Below are 17762 nucleotides of genomic sequence, written 5' to 3' on the forward strand. Positions count from 1 at the left end.
CACACACACACTCTCACCCTGTAAGTGTCAGGAAGTGTGCATTGTAAAAGCAGCATCATGCTGTGTGTGTTTGAAGTGATGCTGTAGTGAGTGGTTCTCATGAGTCTCTATATAAAGGAACCACCTGCAGTTAATCCAGTTCACACTTTGTTTAGATGCTCCAGTTGTTTCCTACTTAACGCCACCACACAGCCACTCAGGGGAGAATTTGATTTGTGATAGGTGCATGCTCATTAGCGTCTCAGGCAGCAAAGGTATTTTGTACTAAGATTGACGACATGTCACATTGATTTTGCCACAGCAGTTGGTTCAGAAAATAAATTTTACACAAGCCCGATAAATGTAACCAGAGAAATTGCATAAAGAACAGGAAATAAGGACAACATGGGGTGTCACGTCCATTCAGACTTAACTAAATCGGCTAAGTGTTTGTTACTCTAAGCCTCCTCTTTGACTACAATGCTCACAACTCAAGGACCCAGTTAATCTGGAACAATGATGATATTACTCTTGTGTATTATTATTGGGGGTGTATATATTAAATGTTAATATTAAAGTTATTTTCATATTGTATCAGTTTATAAGCCTTTTATTATTACAAGTTAAAAAAATTATTGTAAACTGTATAATTATCTAAATTGCTCACAGTTTTTTCCGAGTTATGCCGTTAAAGTTAAAGCTTTCCATCACTCTAATGTCGTCTCTGCCAGGCGCTGGCGCCCTGCTGGGTCTGGGCCTGTCGGCTCCCAACGCCGCCTTCACTCAGATTGTCACCACCTTTGGCCTGGCTGGGATTGTGGGATACCACACAGTGTGGGGAGTCACTCCTGCTCTGCACTCTCCACTCATGTCTGTCACCAACGCTATCTCAGGTTAGTTTTGTTTAGTTGCCCCATTCAGGGAGCATGCTCAGATTTGGAAGGCCCACTTCCAAGTAGTGTTGTCACTTTTCTCAACAATTGCACTTGAACGTATCATTCTTAGTAAGAGTATTAGCTGTGATGATATGTACTTCCTAATTTATGGAACGTCAATACATTAAATGGACTTAAACAGTTTAATAACTGCAAACTGTGATAACCATAAAATTAGTGGTAGTAACACATTAAAACATACATTGTCTCATAGAATTCAACACAGTTGAGTATTTTATTTGATAATCTTGGCATGGCAAAGGAGAATTCAATCCCGTAGCGTTACCAAAAACAACAAAACACAACAACGTGACATTTGCAAAACAAATATGACAACAAAACACCAATCAATTCCTAGTGCCCAAGTTAAAATCAAAATAATATAAATAAAACAAGGCCAAAAAGGAAAAAAACCAAGCCAGAGGATCAAACATGTCACACGCAGGTCTCTATGTCCAAAAAAACCCTTTAAAGACTGAGTCCTTATTGTCGGCTGCTACTTAACACAGAGAGGTTAAAAGGTGAGAAGGGTAAGTGCTTGTGTGTGTTCTCATCGCTTTGATCTCTCTGGGGTAGGAAGTAACACAACGGTGGTGATCTTTGAGGGTCAGGGAAGTCCTTTGCTCATTTGCTTGAGCACACAAGCAGTTGGACACAAGAAATTAGATGAGGAGCCGGGTGGCAAACAACCAAGATGAAGTCTTTGCTTGGTTTGTTACTTACACCTGGGCCCTATTTTCACATTCTCATCTCCACACTATCTTTATTGTGTCCATTATCTTCTGCCCTCTTTTTCACCCAAACTCAAATTTGCCAGTTGCCACAAAGGCATTTTATTTGAATGTCTCGCTTCACAGTTTATGCAAGAAGTTTGTGAAATATGAATTTCAGGAGAATTTATGATCACATTACGAGGAAATTTATTTCTTCTCTTATTGTCTGACCTCCATCCGTTCTTTTTTCCTTTTCCTTTCCCTTTCCACCCTGTTCAGGTATGTTCCATTCATATTTGGCATGCCATACATGAATACTTTCTGTCACTGACTGTGGTTATGGAAATGGTGAGTCCCACAGAATGTTGTTGTTGCCCCAGGCATCATAAAGAGACATGTATACAATCACTCAGACATTAGGGAATAACATTGGAATTTAATACTGGACCGAGGGACAGTTATATTCTTTTGGGGGGGTTATAATATTCCTGCCAGACTCTCAAATGGAGAATTGAACAATATACATTCCAAAATCATTTTTCCCATTCAGTCTTTATTACACCAGCGATACCTCTCCTCACGAACTAGTAGAACTTTCTGATAATGTCACGTTGTCATCATTCAGAGTGACCAGGATGGATAGGATCAGGAATGAGTACATCAGAGGGACAGCACATGTTAGAGGTTTTGGAGACAAAGTCAGAGAGGCCAGACTGAGATGGTTTGGACATGTCCAGAGGACAGATAGTGAATATATTGGTAGAAGGATGCTGAGTTTTGAACTACCAGGCAGGAGGCCTAGAGGAAGACCAAAGAGGAGGTTTATGGATGTAGTGAGAGAGGACATGAAGGTAGTTGGTGTGAGAGAAGAGGATGCAGAAGACAGGGTTAGATGGAGGCGACTGATTCGCTGTGGTGACCCCTGAAGGAACAAGCCCAAAGGAGAAGAAGAAGTAAGAAGTCATTATTCAGAGCTCTTCAGCATCTCTGCTGAGTATCTTGAGAGGCATAGATGAGGCATGTATCTGAATAGGCCATAACACTGATTAAAAGACACTGTAATTCAGTCAGAACTGTTCAAAATCAAACCAAACATTTAATCATTTCCATCTGCAATGTCACACACAAAGATCTTCTGTCATCTGCATCCTCCTAACACCAACTGCCCTCATGTCATCCTCACTACATCTATGCACCTTATCTTTGGTCTTTCGTTTGTCCTCTTGCCTGGTAGCTCCATACTCGACACACTTTTACCTACTGTATATACTCACAATCTCTTCTCTGGATGTGTCCAGTGAAGTCTGCTCTCTATAATTTTGTCTCCAGAATATCTCACCTTGGCAGTTCCTCTGATAAATTAATTTCTCATCCTACTAGCTTCAACTACTTGTTCCCACAACGTCATTCTGTGTTACTCGTCAACTTTATCCCTCTTAAATTTGGCGTACCAGGTTTGAGACTAGGTGAGCATCTTTGTCACTTAACAAACATAACAAAGAATATAAAATGTAGCTCTACCAATTGTCAACACAATCACTACCGTCTTTACAACATAACCTGCCCACAAGCACAATGCCATGCAAATGCCTACTCCCAGTGAGTGTTATGTTGTGTCTCACAGCCTGTAAGTCATTACAGGCCTGATGTTATCTTGGTTTCCTGAGGAACATGTCTTTTTCCATTAAAAGTGACCAGAAATAAACTTTTTAAAGACTTTTTTTAAAAAACATCTTTTTCATAGTTTTCGCTGTCCTGTATAATGTATGATGAAATGGATGGGGTGCAGGTTCCTGAATACTAAAACGTCTTGTTCTGCAGGTCTGACGGCTGTGGGTGGTCTGGCCCTGATGGGAGGTGGCTACACCCCATCGACGACTGCTGAGACACTGGCTGTGTTGGCTGCCTTCATTTCCTCAGTCAACATTGCTGGTGAGTCACCTGTACGGAGACACCTCAAAGTGATGCTTGCCAGGTTACAGCAACCATAAGCCCATAAAATGTCAACATACGCTAATGACTGAAGGGTTTTACATTGATTGCTCAATAACATACTTTCGAAAAGTTTTGCAGCTGCCCTGCTGTAATCGTTGTTCACACCACTGTCGGCATTTTGACGTGGACCACACACAGATGGTCCTGCTATTAACCTTAACAATTCACATTATGATGACAAACTGTTCTCCAGTCGTTATAGTACTCATCATGCTCTAACAGTCCTGGGAAACAGATTGTTCCTCCAGGGCCAAGCCATGAATTAGATTTAATTTCTCCTATTAGCTCACAGCTAGACACCACACTTTGATGCAGACAAATGAATAGTTAATGTCGATACTGGTACTCAGCCTGTTGGTTGAAAATGCATTAACGCTTCTTCCAGTTTAAAGGTCAGACTTGCATTGCAAACCACTTATTTGTTTTTATTACATATACCCTTAATCAAAGCATGCCAAAAGACCACATTCTTTATAGACGTACATAGTTTCTTATAGGTCGTAAATTATGTGATGTTCTCTTTGCAAGTGGTTCCAAATGCACATTTCTATGCAGTCAACCATAAATGCCTGTAAACAGAGAAATTGTCAACAGAAATGGACAGAAACAATAATGAACATTAACTATAATAAAACAGAAAAACAGATGTGAAGTTCAGCATCGATAAAAATAAGTAGTAGGTATTGATTGTATTTTCAGAAATGATTCCATTTCTGATTCTGTTTTTCAGTCCCTATTCTGTGATTGGGTCAAAACAGACAACATGTGTATTTGACAAAAGAAAAAGATATCCTAAAAACTCATGTAAAGAATATAGAATTCATTATGAAGAACTGCTATTTTATTGCCACTGGCTTTGTTGCAGTGAATTGGCTGTTTGTGTTAGTAATGTGCAGTCACTCATTTACAAAACAAGGATGTCTCTTTTATTGTCAATGCTAATTAGCTAATCTTAGCAAGTGATTGCGCTAAAATAAGTTGGTTAAAATAGAATTTAAAGCAGTAAAATCAATACGTCACTGTATGTACCATTTAGCACACGAGTGAGGTGGAGTACATAGACTTATAGCATGGCAGTATTGTATATGTAATCCTGGTGAGGGCCTCCAGACTTGGCCCATAGAGCTTATTTATTTCTGCTCTTGTAAGTGTTCAGATTTCGGCCTTGGGTGGTTTAAATACACAAACATTTCTCCCTACATGTTTTAAGACCAAAATTACATGAACTTGAGAGAAACAGGTGCTAGCCTTTGTTTCACCCTTCTAGCTATGTGTGCTTGTGGCTACAGAAATGGTGGACGTCCTCACCGTAATGTGATCTCCTCCCGTAAAGCAGTGAGACACCGTCTGGTCCCGGTTTCACACGTTTGAGGTTTTCTTCTTGAAATGTTTTACAGTGACATTAAGTAGACTCATTACATTTCTAGCATTGCTTATTGGATTTGGCAGCCATTTTTGGCTCCTGGCAATGAAACATATGTCTAAAGAAAAGGTATTTCCCATGCTCTTCAGGTGTTAAGTCCCAGCTTTAACATCCCTTCCTTGACACCTGTTACCCTCTTTTATTGTTACATATTCCAATAAAAGGGTTTGTTGGCTGTTTTTTCTGTCTGTCGGCAAAAGGAAAGAACGTTAAGTGAAATCTGGATCAGGTTCATTAAATTATGAGGTGGATCTGAATAAACAAATATCTCAAGCTTGGGTCTTTTTTCACATTTTTATGTCAACTACCCTTAAACATTTTGCCTGGATATGATGGATCTGAGTGAAAAAGCCATTCAAACTTGGAGCAGATCCACACTAAAGCATGGATATATTATTTGACAACAATAATTGAAAGGTCCACATTAAACTGCAATCAGAAACACTCATCAGTGATGAGAATAGGTAATTACATTTTTGGAAGAACCCATCTGGCGGAAGAGAAAGTCTGTAACTGGTGCTTTCCCAAAGAAGTTACAGAAGAGCCATGATTTGTGGTGAATGGAATTAAATACAGACCTGAATAGAAAAATAGTGAGAAATGATCCCTGGGAGGGCTGAAATCTATTGTTGTGACACTACACATTTGGATTCATTACCTCTGTCTCTTATCCAGGTGGTTTCCTGGTGACTAAGAAGATGCTGGACATGTTCAAGCGTCCCACTGATCCTTCAGAGTACAACTACCTTTATTTGCTTCCTGCCGGTGTGTTCGTCGGAGGCTATGCTGCTGCTCTGAACTCTGGATACCACATTGAACAGGTGTGAGACGTTGTGAAAAACTACTTCCACCTGTACTTTTAACTTCTTCCCAAAAACTAGTCCTTCAGAATTGTTGCAGAACAACGTGTGAGTCACCAAAATCAAACAAATGTTCGTTCATATGTATTATCTGTTAGTCCAGATGTTGTGCAGGACCTTTCAAGTTAAACTTCTCATATTTGTCTTTCTCTCACCAGATGATGTACCTGGGTTCAGGTCTTTGCTGCGTTGGCGCCCTGGCTGGTCTGTCCAATCAGAAAACAGCCCGTCTGGGTAACGCTTTAGGTATGATAGGAGTCGCTGGGGGGATCGCAGCCACGCTGGGCGCCCTTAATCCGAGTCCTGAACTCCTCGCTCAGATGAGCGCAGCCATGGCTGTAGGTGGCACTGCTGGTGAGTCTTTTTGTTTGTTCCAACAGGAATGTGTTCCACCATATGTAAACGATTGAACAAGGCTTTTGCATCCTGAACTTGACCAGATTAAGTAGCAGTTGTGTAGAGGACAGATTCCCTGTGATGTTTCATCAATTGCAGTATGACTAAGCCCCTGCTCGGTGCAGGAGGTCTGTTGAAAAGGTCAGCGTCAGAGATTAGTCATTGTCATTCACTCACACCAGAGAGTTTGATCATTTAAACAGCAACTGTTCCAGGAACAAACTTCAGGTTTAAATATCCACACAGACTCTTGTCATGATGCAGACACAGTGCAAGAGTTCTTGTAACACAGGAACACGCACACAAACACAGAATTTCCCCTAACAAGCCTCATCGGCAACACCTGGCTCCTCAGACAGACCCACTTCCCAGCATTCCTCTTGAATGTGTGTGTGCGCACATACTTGTGATTTGCATGTTATTTGTGCACCTTATTTATTTTCTCTCTGTGTATCTCTCTTTTGATCTCTCTAGGACTGGGCATCGCTAAGAAGATCCAGATCACGGATTTGCCCCAGCTCGTGGCTGCCTTCCACAGCTTGGTGGGCCTGGCTGCCATGCTCACCTGTGTGGCCGAATACATGATCGAGTACCCCCACTTCGCAACTGACCCTGCGGCCAACCTCACCAAGATAGTGGCTTACATTGGCACCTACATTGGTGGAATTACTTTCAGTGGCTCGTTGGTGGCATATGGCAAATTGCAAGGTGAAGCACGTTGATATAAGAACTACATGAAAACAAAATTCACATCACATATGCATACTGAACATAACCAATTGCGTGTTTGCTATTTAACTCTTTATAAATGTGGCTTTGCATGCTTCGCATCGGAAAAACCTTTGAGGCGGATTAGATCGGCCCCGTTTCCTTACAAGTGTAGTTTTGAATTTTGGGAGATTTACTTATTTCGTCTTGACTTTCTCTCTGAGTTGGCTGGATGAAGCATCTAGATTTGATTTATTCACTTCTTCCTGTGTACTGATAAAACAAAACAGATAAAATCTGCTAGTCAACTTTAGAGGGGCTGGTAGGTAGACATTTGTGCCCCGCTAAAGGGGGCATGTAGGGTTCACCTCGTCTGTCTGTTGTCTTCCAGATTACTTTTATTTTATTGTATACCAGTTTTATGAGCGTCAGAAGATGCATTTCAGCTTTTTTCAGCGCATAACCATGTATTTGATGAGCTTTAAGTGATATTAATCCTTCAATGGAGCTAAAAGTAACATGTTAAGTTCATTTACTCAGATGACAGATGACTTTGCCATATTTTAGTAGTTAATGAGATTTTTTTGTGCTGTGAAGGGACAAAAAGGATAAGCTTTGTGTTCTGTCTTTTTAACCAACCACATTCTTTCTTGTCTTTCACAAAGACCAATTATGCACAACCATGTCATTGATCATTATATTAATGAGTGTCAGTGGCCAAGGGTTAAATTTGTTGATTAATGAGTAATTGATAGGATAAACAGGATTTACTGTTCTATTTTATGTCTTTCCAAGCAAAGTCTCAGGTGAATCCTCAATAGAGTGTTTATTGTGCGTTCTTGTCTCTTCTCTCCCCCTCCCCCCTCTCTTCATGCAGGTCTCCTGAACAGCTCTCCCCTGATGCTCCCTGGTCGTCACCTTCTGAACGCCAGTCTCATGGCCGGTAGTGTTGGTGGCATGATACCCTTCATGCTGGATCCCAGTTACACCACAGGCCTCACCTGTCTGGGGTCTGTCTCTGCCCTCTCGGCTGTAATGGTACGTTCAGCCTGTGTGTATTTGTGAGCCTGTTTTGGCACTCAGTGAAAATAGAAAAATATCCACTGAAATATTTGGCATTTTCTTACATGCTGACAGACATAACATGCAAGGAGGTTGTTAAAATATCTCATAAAAGGAAGGAGGCATAAAAAAGAAATCAGGAAGGAAATATTCTGCATGTCAGACTGGGTTGTAAGGTGGTGTGTAGCTGTCCAGACGTTCAGTCAGAGTAACAGATAGCTTTTAATAGTCTGGCAGCCAAAGGCCCGGCTGCCAGGTTCCTGCTTGTATTCAACTCAGTATTGTTTTTTAATTTTATAGATTTTGTTAGGAACGGAATTTTCTGTAGTCCCCAGGCAATCGAGGTGTTTTTTCTGCAGTTGTTCGGAAACAGTAAGTCTGTGGAACATCAGCTTCTTGCGCAAGAGGAAACCAATATTCACATATACAGTATAATAGTGACACATAGAATACACTGAGACCAGCTCCCTTTGAGCCTCACAGACATCGTAGTCGTCACTTTGTTGATGAAAAATTTAATTTTATATTCTGAAACATTTAATCTGCTGAAAAACCAAATGAATCTTGTAAATAAAGAAGAATAAGAAGAATACAACTTAATATATAGGAGGCCCCAGATCCTAACAGGCCACCCCCACAACTTAACTTTTAATCCAACTGTTGAATTATTGTAATTACAGGCCATGTTAAAGTGTCTGTACTGATATTTGGTTCAGCTTCTGATTAAAACATTACAGTCAAGTGAATCCAGGCAGCGAGCACACACCAATGTAATTACTTTTAAGAGAAAAAAAATGTAAAGCCATGTTCCAATTTAAGTAAATCACTTACTCAGCATATTGACATATGTGGGTGGGAGAAATCAGTGATTGGACAATGTTCCAAAAAAACAGCAACACAAAACAAATTTCCACAGTGTTCCCAGATAACTTGGATGGATATTGTTTCAGTTACAGTTATGAATTAATTCTTTTAAATTGCTCCATCCAATCTGTAATCAGTCTTCTGAGTACAGTGTAATATATCATGTACATAGAGCATGTGTGTTTGTGTGAGTCTGTGTTCCTTCACTTGAACACATTCCTAAAAATAAATCTCCAGTGCATCAACAAGCGCAATCAATGATGAGCCCATAAAAAAATATCAGCGCATACTCTTGGACCTTGCCGCTTCTTTGACAACTACAGTTGGCAAAAACAAGTGCAGATGATGGAGGGACAAAGAGCGACTGGATTTGATTGTGAAAATTGTAAGCAAAGCTGGAGAGCCTGTAGCGTCTCTAGTGAAAGAGAATTTATGTTTTTTCTCTTTTGAAAAATCTTAGTGCGTGTTCAATTGTTGCATCAATTTGTAACACTTTTTCCCCCCAGTCAAACAGGGTCATTTAAGTTACTCTTGGATGTCCTGGGAATAGTTTTCCTCAACTCCTCAAAAACGACTGGACAAGAATTTGTGAAATTTCAGAGGTTTTAATGGCATTCACCTCCTTGATGGTGTCTTCAATTAATAGAGATGTAATTGTTCTTGTCATTTTGCTTGCAAAATTAAGGCTTTTTCATTTTTTCTTTTAATAGTCACTCCTCTTGTGTATTTATTAATTAGGCTGATTACAGCATTGGTTGAAAACATTTTCTCTTTTTTCAGGGTGTGACCTTGACAGCCGCTATTGGAGGCGCTGACATGCCGGTGGTGATCACCGTGTTGAACAGTTATTCAGGCTGGGCCCTGTGCGCCGAGGGCTTCCTGCTCAACAATAACCTGCTGACCATCGTCGGAGCTCTCATCGGATCATCTGGAGCCATTCTGTCATATATTATGTGTGTGGTGAGTCTCAGTTTAAATTAAGTATCATAGCCTTGCTGCCTTGCATCTAAACAGCAAGCTCTGTCTCCTTAGATGAAGCATTTCTTGTTTTGAGTTCAGCGGTTACTCCTCACCTGACCACCAGGAGGGACTCTAACTTTACCACAGTAGAGCCCCAGTCTTGAACAAGATCTTTAGTTCAAAAAATAATTTTTTAAACACATTCAATGATGTGAAATTAAAATGTAAAGCAATCATTAAAAAAAAAAATTAAAAAGTATCTCTTCCCCACCCCTCAGGCCATGAATCGTTCACTTGCCAACGTGATCTTGGGAGGCTACGGCACATCTTCCACCGGGACAGGAAAGCCTATGGAGATCACAGGCACACACACTGAGGTCAATGTGGATCAGACTGTTGACATGATTAAAGAGGCCCAGAACATAATCATCACTCCAGGTATGACACACACACACACACACACACACACACACACACACACACACACACACACACACACACACACACACACACACACACACACACACACACACACACACACACACACACACACACACACACACACACACACACACACACACACACACACACGCTTCAGAGGGTCTCGTATATGAGTGGAAAAACATGCTGCTTTGACTTTGCCACTCACTTTTTTTCAGCATTAGGAAAGTGTGTGTTCTGTTTATTTAACCTTTTCTTGACCCATGTTACATCACCATTTTGCTAGGCTAATTGACAAGTCATGGTAGAATGGACACACACACACACACACACACACACACACACACACACACACACACACACACAGAGACAGGCGTACACACACTCATACACTCTTGGGTTTCTGTGTGGTCGTCAGTCCCTGGTAAATAGACATTCTACAGCGCAGCATATATATATGCAAGGTCAAGGGAAAATTAGATGGGATGAGGGTGGGCTGGTGATTTTGTTAACAATTCAAATACTACATTCAAATTCGTCTTCTAGTTACTTTTTTGGGGTTAGACTGCGGGGTCAACACTTTGTCCCAGTTGCAAGTGTTTGTTTCTTTCACATGTTTTTAGTATTCATTTCTAAGTACAGGTCTGAACCTCCCACCGGGGTTGTGACAGCAGTCCTTGAGCCCAGTGACATTCGGTTTCACCAGACAGTTGTGAACTAGTCACAGATCTGAAGAATTGTTTTACTCATGTGGGTACATGTAAACACAGACATCAGCCATCCAGCCTGCAAATTGGTGATCCCAGTCCCACGGTTGAGTGCCTGCATACAAAAACTAACTCTTCAGTGGAAACTCAACAATTTAGAAGAATTGCAAACTCAAAAAATGGTCAAAATGGTTTAGAAGAATACTGACAGAAAAGGTTCTTTATATTACTGTACAATCTTCTTCAAAAAAATAACAAGAGCTGGAAATTAACAAAAATGATTAGAGACTGAAAATTAACAATTATCAGGTTTTGGGTTTTTTTTTAGCCTCTTTGAAAAGTGGTATGTAAACAATAACAAGACACACAGAAAAAAAAGCACAAAAAAAGGTGTTTTGGATGCATTATAGAAATCATGAAACTAAAATGTGAGGATAAGAATAAATACCAATATATTAGGACAGATCCTGTCTGGCTTTGGGAATCAGAAGCTCACACACTTGGTCTCAAGCATTTATTGATATGAAATTAGATACTCACCTCTCCATTTACACCATTGGTTTTAAATATCAGTGCAGAGTTAGCATATTGTTGTACAGACATCAGTAAACAAGTTTATATACTTAAATTTCAAGCATCCCATCAGCTAGTGCGTACGGTGTAACTTTGTTAATGACACCACTTTCAGATCACATACCATCCACATGTACAATTATTCTCTCCACCCAAGCAGTCAGACCGGTATCGTTGAAAGGCCTCGTCTTCAGTCACTCCCCGTGTTTCCATTTCTACCATTCTCCCTAATTGGAGCCGTCACAGTCACTTTGCCTGATTGACGTCTGTGGGAACGTTTAAGACTTTGCCCGATAAACATAAACGTTTCCCTGGCTTCGTCTGGTCCATCTCCACATGGTCCGAGGCTGCTTGTTTTTCTTCTAGAAGAAACTCTGGAGAGAATATGTGAAGCACCAAGAATGACAAAAATTTGAACCATCAATTTCAAACTATAGTGATTTTTTAAAATTCACCGGTTTTTAATGATTTCTCTTCTAAATTGAACCCCTGTCATGTTGATTGCGTTGTTGTAACATGACAGGTTCTGACAGGTTGTTGTGATGAGGTTAGCGAACGCCACTTGATTGTTTGACGTTTGTTGGTGTGTGATAAAAATCAAGTGCCACACACAAGTGTTATTACACACTGGAGAAAAAAATAACATTGTCAACTTTTTCCTAAAAGCTCGGTAACCATTTTTATGTGTAATCTATAAATGCATTGAAGGCAGCCATGTATCTGAAATAAATATATATTAGATATATAATTGTAAATAATTTTTTGAAGAAAAAAAAGGCATTATTTAATAGCAATTTTCCAAACTTCAACTCACCATCACCACCATATCCTGACATTTATGTCCCTATAATGTCTACAGTATAAATACTGTATGTATAAAAAGTGACATTTACATAAGACAAGAATTCAGACCACACCAGACTTTTTTTTGTCTGCAGCCTCATTCCTTTTTTAGAAGCTTGCCACAAAGTGTGTCAGTCCAAGATGAGGTCAGGATGTTTCGTGTTCCAGACAACATGTTATGTGTGCGAACTCAGACTTCAGTTTTTCTTTTAAATTCTTCTAGGTTATGGACTCTGTGCTGCAAAGGCCCAGTATCCCATCGCTGAGTTGGTGAAGATGCTTCAAGAAGCTGGGAAGTCAGTCAGGTAAAAGGCTGATAAAACTTCTGTGTGCTAATTAGTTTGACTGAAAGTTACTACTGCGGTTACTAGTTTGTCTTACAGTAAACGCAAAATGATAATTGTGCAGATATACCACTCAGACACATTTAAAAACTGCACCATGGCAGACAGAAAAGAAGAGCTGAGGGTTCGGGCTTACTAATGGGAAGATGGGAGAGGACAGAGAAGAGGAGAAGGAGGTGGCTGGTATTCAAAAAAGGAATCAGAGCTGGAAAAGAGTGGAGAGGAAGGACAAGGTACAGCGGAAGCTGGTGTAATTGTCCTGCCTCAGCCGTTTGATCCTGGCCGTTACAGCTGCTGCTACTTAGAGCATTTGTGCTTGATTAGTGTAAAGTGGGTGGTCAGACTCCCTCCACCCTCATCTTTTCTCCTCTATTATTGTGTTCTGTGTTTCAATGCATTCTTCTGAATTCTACTTTTTTTTTTTTGATGTAACCTTTATTTAGCCGGGAAAAGTCTCACCGTGATTTTAAATCTTTTGTATTCCTCCTACACCTCTTCCTGAGTCTTAATTTATACCAAGCTTTCATTCCTCTTCCTTTGCCACAAGAGAATGAACTTTAAAAACATAACACAGTCGACACAAAGCAGTTATGAAACCCATGCATATCGACTGTATGGGTTTAGATACATCTACAAGGATAGCAATATACTTATTCTATGGGTAGCCATGGAGGTTAAGAGATTCAAGAACTTAGAGCTAATCTCTGCCTAAGATAGATGAACACATAGGAAATAAATCTCCAAAATGAGATCAAGTTTGCAGCGTGCCCAGAATATTAGAAAGAACCAGCCACCAGAATTCATTGGCTGACGTGAATTTCCACTGAATGAGTGCTGTTTGAAGCCTGTGTGTCTTGACACCTCTCTCTTTGTCAAAATCCATTTATGTTCATCCTGCCCGTTTTGTGTATTTTTCACGATTTACCCTTGAATGAGATGGTGGTTAGCCGTGGTGAAGGGATGGTTTTAAAGATCGTGTTTTTCCCCACAGGTTCGGTATCCACCCTGTGGCCGGCCGTATGCCTGGTCAGCTCAATGTGCTGCTAGCTGAAGCCGGTGTTCCATACGATATTGTCCTGGAGATGGAGGAGATTAATGAAGATTTCCCAGGTAACACCCTGTACCTTTTACTCTCTTTGGAGGAATCCTACTGTTGCAGCACCTACTTTTATTGTTAGTTGCTTTACTTCAAAGGGACAAATCACACAGATGTCATTGTTGTTCTCTCAGCTTCTGGGTTCTTAAATAAGCTCTAGGACCAGCTGTATTGCTCACTCATTTTAGAGCTTTTAGAGCTTCATCAATGATGCATTTATGTTGTGTTTTATGTATTTTATGATATGCAGTGGTTGTGTTGACTGCTGTTGGCAAACCAAATCGCCCTTTGAGGAGATAAAAGAATTTCTGTCTGCCATATTCACTGTCTTGCCTGCAGTTATATCAGGGGATCAAGGCAGCTCATATCAGTATTCTAGAAATGAGTAAAGTAAGGAGACCATTACCGCAGCACAGCCTTGTCATTTAAACACATGGATTTTCGTACATTAAAAAAAAAAAATTCCGTCAGATCTAGAGATTTGAATGGGAAATAATTTCAATATAAATGAATACTGTACCCGATGTTTCTTGTTTCCACTTGTTGAAAAAACTGTCTTTTTTTTCTCGAATGCTTTCATAGATTTTCATTACAGTAGTCTGCATCATGTAGAATTTCCTGCCACCCATATTTTTCTTCAAAATTTGTTTTTGTAAACCCATAATATTGGTTCAGTTTTCAGTTGGGTCATGGACAATCTCTGACTAATTCAGCCATTATTTGCATGCCATATCTCAAATCCTCCAAAACAGGATGAGATCAGATTAATTTGGAATGTTTCTGACATGCTCGACTGAACAAGGGTACTATTTTTAGGCCTTGACAAGTGTGTGACGGAATGGGTTATTGAGTTGAAGGTTGAAAAGAATAAACGCAGAAAAAACATGACGTAAATAGATCAGTATGTGTTCTAACGTTAATTTGTCGGGTTTGCTCAATCAGAGACCGACCTGACCCTGGTGATCGGTGCAAACGATACAGTTAACTCGGCTGCCCAGGAAGATCCCAACTCCATCATCGCTGGTATGCCTGTTCTGGAGGTCTGGAAGTCTAAGCAGGTGAGACATCTGGTGCATGCATGTGTGATAATGAGGCTGTCCTGGAGCTCAAAAAAGATAAAGAAGAATGGAGGATTTTACAACAGGACTGCTTTTTATCACTGAATGTCGAGGTCCTGCAGGGGCCTCCATTTTAAACCAACACAAAAACAAATGCGTACTTACATTCCAACACACGTACACTCAGGCGTAAACATGCAGGTGCAGTCACATGCTGATCACATTAGTGCTGACTGTGTCATTTAAAAGACATTACCAATGAGGCTCATCTGAGTGCTGGGATTTATGAAGAAAAGCCCCACATGCACTTATAGAGATGCACACAAACAACGATTTATCAGTATCAGTCAAACAATGAGAAGTCACTGACGGTGTGACTGTGTTCTTCCATGCTAGGTGGTCGTGATGAAACGTTCTCTAGGTGTGGGATATGCAGCTGTGGACAACCCCATCTTCTACAAGCCCAACACTGCTATGCTGCTAGGTGATGCTAAGAAAACTTGTGATGCTCTGCAAGCCAAGGTCCGTGATGCCCAGAGCTCGTAGGTTTTCTGGCGTCTTGGTCCAGCTATGCTAAGAGCAGAAAATGAAGGTAGAATATGACAAGTTAAAGTCCAACTGAGCAAAGGAGGTCACTTTCCTTCATCTATAAATAGAAGAAATGGCAAATTTGTTGTAAAAACCCCCCCCCACACCTACTTGTGTAGTAGGAGTAAAGTAATTGCTGTAGTTTTCTACTTGTAATCGCCACTCCAATGTACTAATGTTTATTTTGTCCTTGACATGTCGACTATTTCTTGATGCTTAAAAAAGGATATGTCAATCATGTGTATGTGATCTGCAATCTGGAGATCGTCTGAATATTTTAAGAAATAGTTGAAAATAAATTTTAGCCTTAAAGACGAATTGAAGCAAAGGTGATGTGGCAGAGAGTCAGGTTAGAGGGACCGAAGCACAAATGTTTTTTCACACTTTGAGGTTTGCTCCTCATTCTTTTCAGACTTTCCACTTAATTTTCAATGTTTCCTTCAATGGATCAGTTTGCTCAAGTGTTTCGATGTTCATGTTCTGTTAAATGGAAAAGGCAGTGATACATTTTTGGTAAGTTCTTTCATTTCAGGTTTTATACTGTAAGTAGAGCTTTTTGTATTGAGTCAATTACCGGTAATCTAAATCTAGAAAGTCTAGATCAACTTTTAGAAGGTGCGTGATTTGCTTTCCCCCCCAATTTTACTTGACTAGGACTCATAACCTCTACCTACGTCTCCAGTGCAGCAATAAAATATAAATGAAAAAACATTAAAACAAAAAAAAATCACTCAAAGCTCATCTATTTAACCTATTTATTGCCATTTAAGGCAATGATCAATTAACTTTCAAATTTGGGACCACAGCAGTCCTGTAATGCGAGTTAAGACTGTACCTCTCCCCGTGAGAAATACTATGATACCTATATGGCTTTTACGATGCTTCTACCAACTGTGTCCCATCATCATATACGTCTTACATTTCAGTACATACGAAGCAACGTGTTGATCATTGTATATGATGAAGACTTCCTAAATTAAAGCCAGCATTTCCAGTTAAACCTGAAATTGAGCCAAAACATCCCCTTTTACAGTCTGTTTATAAAATATGGTAAAGATTCTGATAAAACTTTTTTTTTTGCTGTTTTATGATGACATAAGTTTTTTTTAAGAAATCAGTGACACTCATGATTCCCTTAATGAACTGTCGTGAACTATTATATTAAAACATGCACCAGCTTATTGACATGACAAATGACCATTATATCTATAGGAGTAGTTTTTAGAACCAAATCAGTACTTAAGACACAAGTACAGTAATTACGATTCATTGTGGGAGACTGTTACAGATACAGTGACCATGGCAACTATCCTACCTCTCCTGAAAATGAACTTTCCATAGGAGCATTACACGACCAATCCCATTTGATCCAATGTACCACAAAAAGTGGAACGGACCAGTTATTTTTCCATCCGCACATCTATATATTAAACCTGACCAAACGCCACCTGTTGTGTGTTTCTAGCCTCCAGACCTCAGTTTACCACGTGTTATGCAAGTGAAGAGCTGCGTATGTCTTTACTGCTCATGAGGGTTTATTGTCCTCACGTCTCAATTTACACAACAAAAGCAGTGCTTAGGGACTGTTAGGTTGAGGTGTGTACTTGATATATGTAGCTTCTTGCCATTTTTTGTATTGTATAGACAATGATCAAATTTAGGGGAATGGAAAGTCTAATTTTACGGTGGCAAAAATTCTCCCTTGCTCCTGCATCTTTTTTTCTGTATAGAGCCTATCTGTGTATAGCTACAATGGGAGCTTGAAGTTGTATAATGTTTCAATCCACCAGGGACATGAAATGTACTGTGAATGTTTCCCCCCCTTTTATTTATCATGGAACATTTTCATCCCAAATAAACCTGTATTTACACTAGATGTTGCCTGAGGCTCCCATTTCTTTCGTGACACACTCCTAAAGGTGCAATTCAATCCCCCGCTAACAAATAAGTTGATCTGCGAGGTTTTTTGTGAGGTCTACCACCACTTTGATGGTAATGTCACCCGCCAAAGTTTGAACGGTGGGGTTGAAAACTCAAATATTTGCAGAAATTATCTGGATGAGGGATCAGGAGAGGAAGGAGTTGGATCCACACTCAACCGTATTTCATCGGCTCAGTACTGCTTTACAGATGGGAGGCTATGAATAATGTAAAGCCTGTGCAAAGAATTAAAGCTACTGTATGTCTAGCAGTCAGCCTTTCATTAAGGAAATTTTC

At 40.0% G+C, this 17762-nt stretch overlaps 1 protein-coding gene across 1 annotated transcript in view; it reads left to right on the forward strand.

Annotated features, from left to right (window-relative positions):
• The window catches only part of nnt (nicotinamide nucleotide transhydrogenase), a 28107-nt gene extending 10686 nt beyond the window's left edge, over positions 1-17421 (forward strand). The window contains exons 11-22 of the mRNA XM_068334384.1: positions 711-872; positions 3449-3559; positions 5721-5866; positions 6064-6259; positions 6776-7009; positions 7887-8047; positions 9716-9895; positions 10174-10333; positions 12683-12764; positions 13795-13913; positions 14842-14957; positions 15354-17421. Of these exons, the coding sequence (XP_068190485.1) occupies positions 711-872; positions 3449-3559; positions 5721-5866; positions 6064-6259; positions 6776-7009; positions 7887-8047; positions 9716-9895; positions 10174-10333; positions 12683-12764; positions 13795-13913; positions 14842-14957; positions 15354-15503 (1817 nt within the window). The 3' untranslated portion in view covers positions 15504-17421. The remainder of the gene's footprint in view (positions 1-710; positions 873-3448; positions 3560-5720; positions 5867-6063; positions 6260-6775; positions 7010-7886; positions 8048-9715; positions 9896-10173; positions 10334-12682; positions 12765-13794; positions 13914-14841; positions 14958-15353) is intronic.
• Positions 17422-17762: the final 341 nt, after the last annotated feature.

This window comes from Antennarius striatus, chromosome 15, assembly GCF_040054535.1.
Source record: "Antennarius striatus isolate MH-2024 chromosome 15, ASM4005453v1, whole genome shotgun sequence".
NCBI lineage: Eukaryota > Metazoa > Chordata > Actinopteri > Lophiiformes > Antennariidae > Antennarius > Antennarius striatus.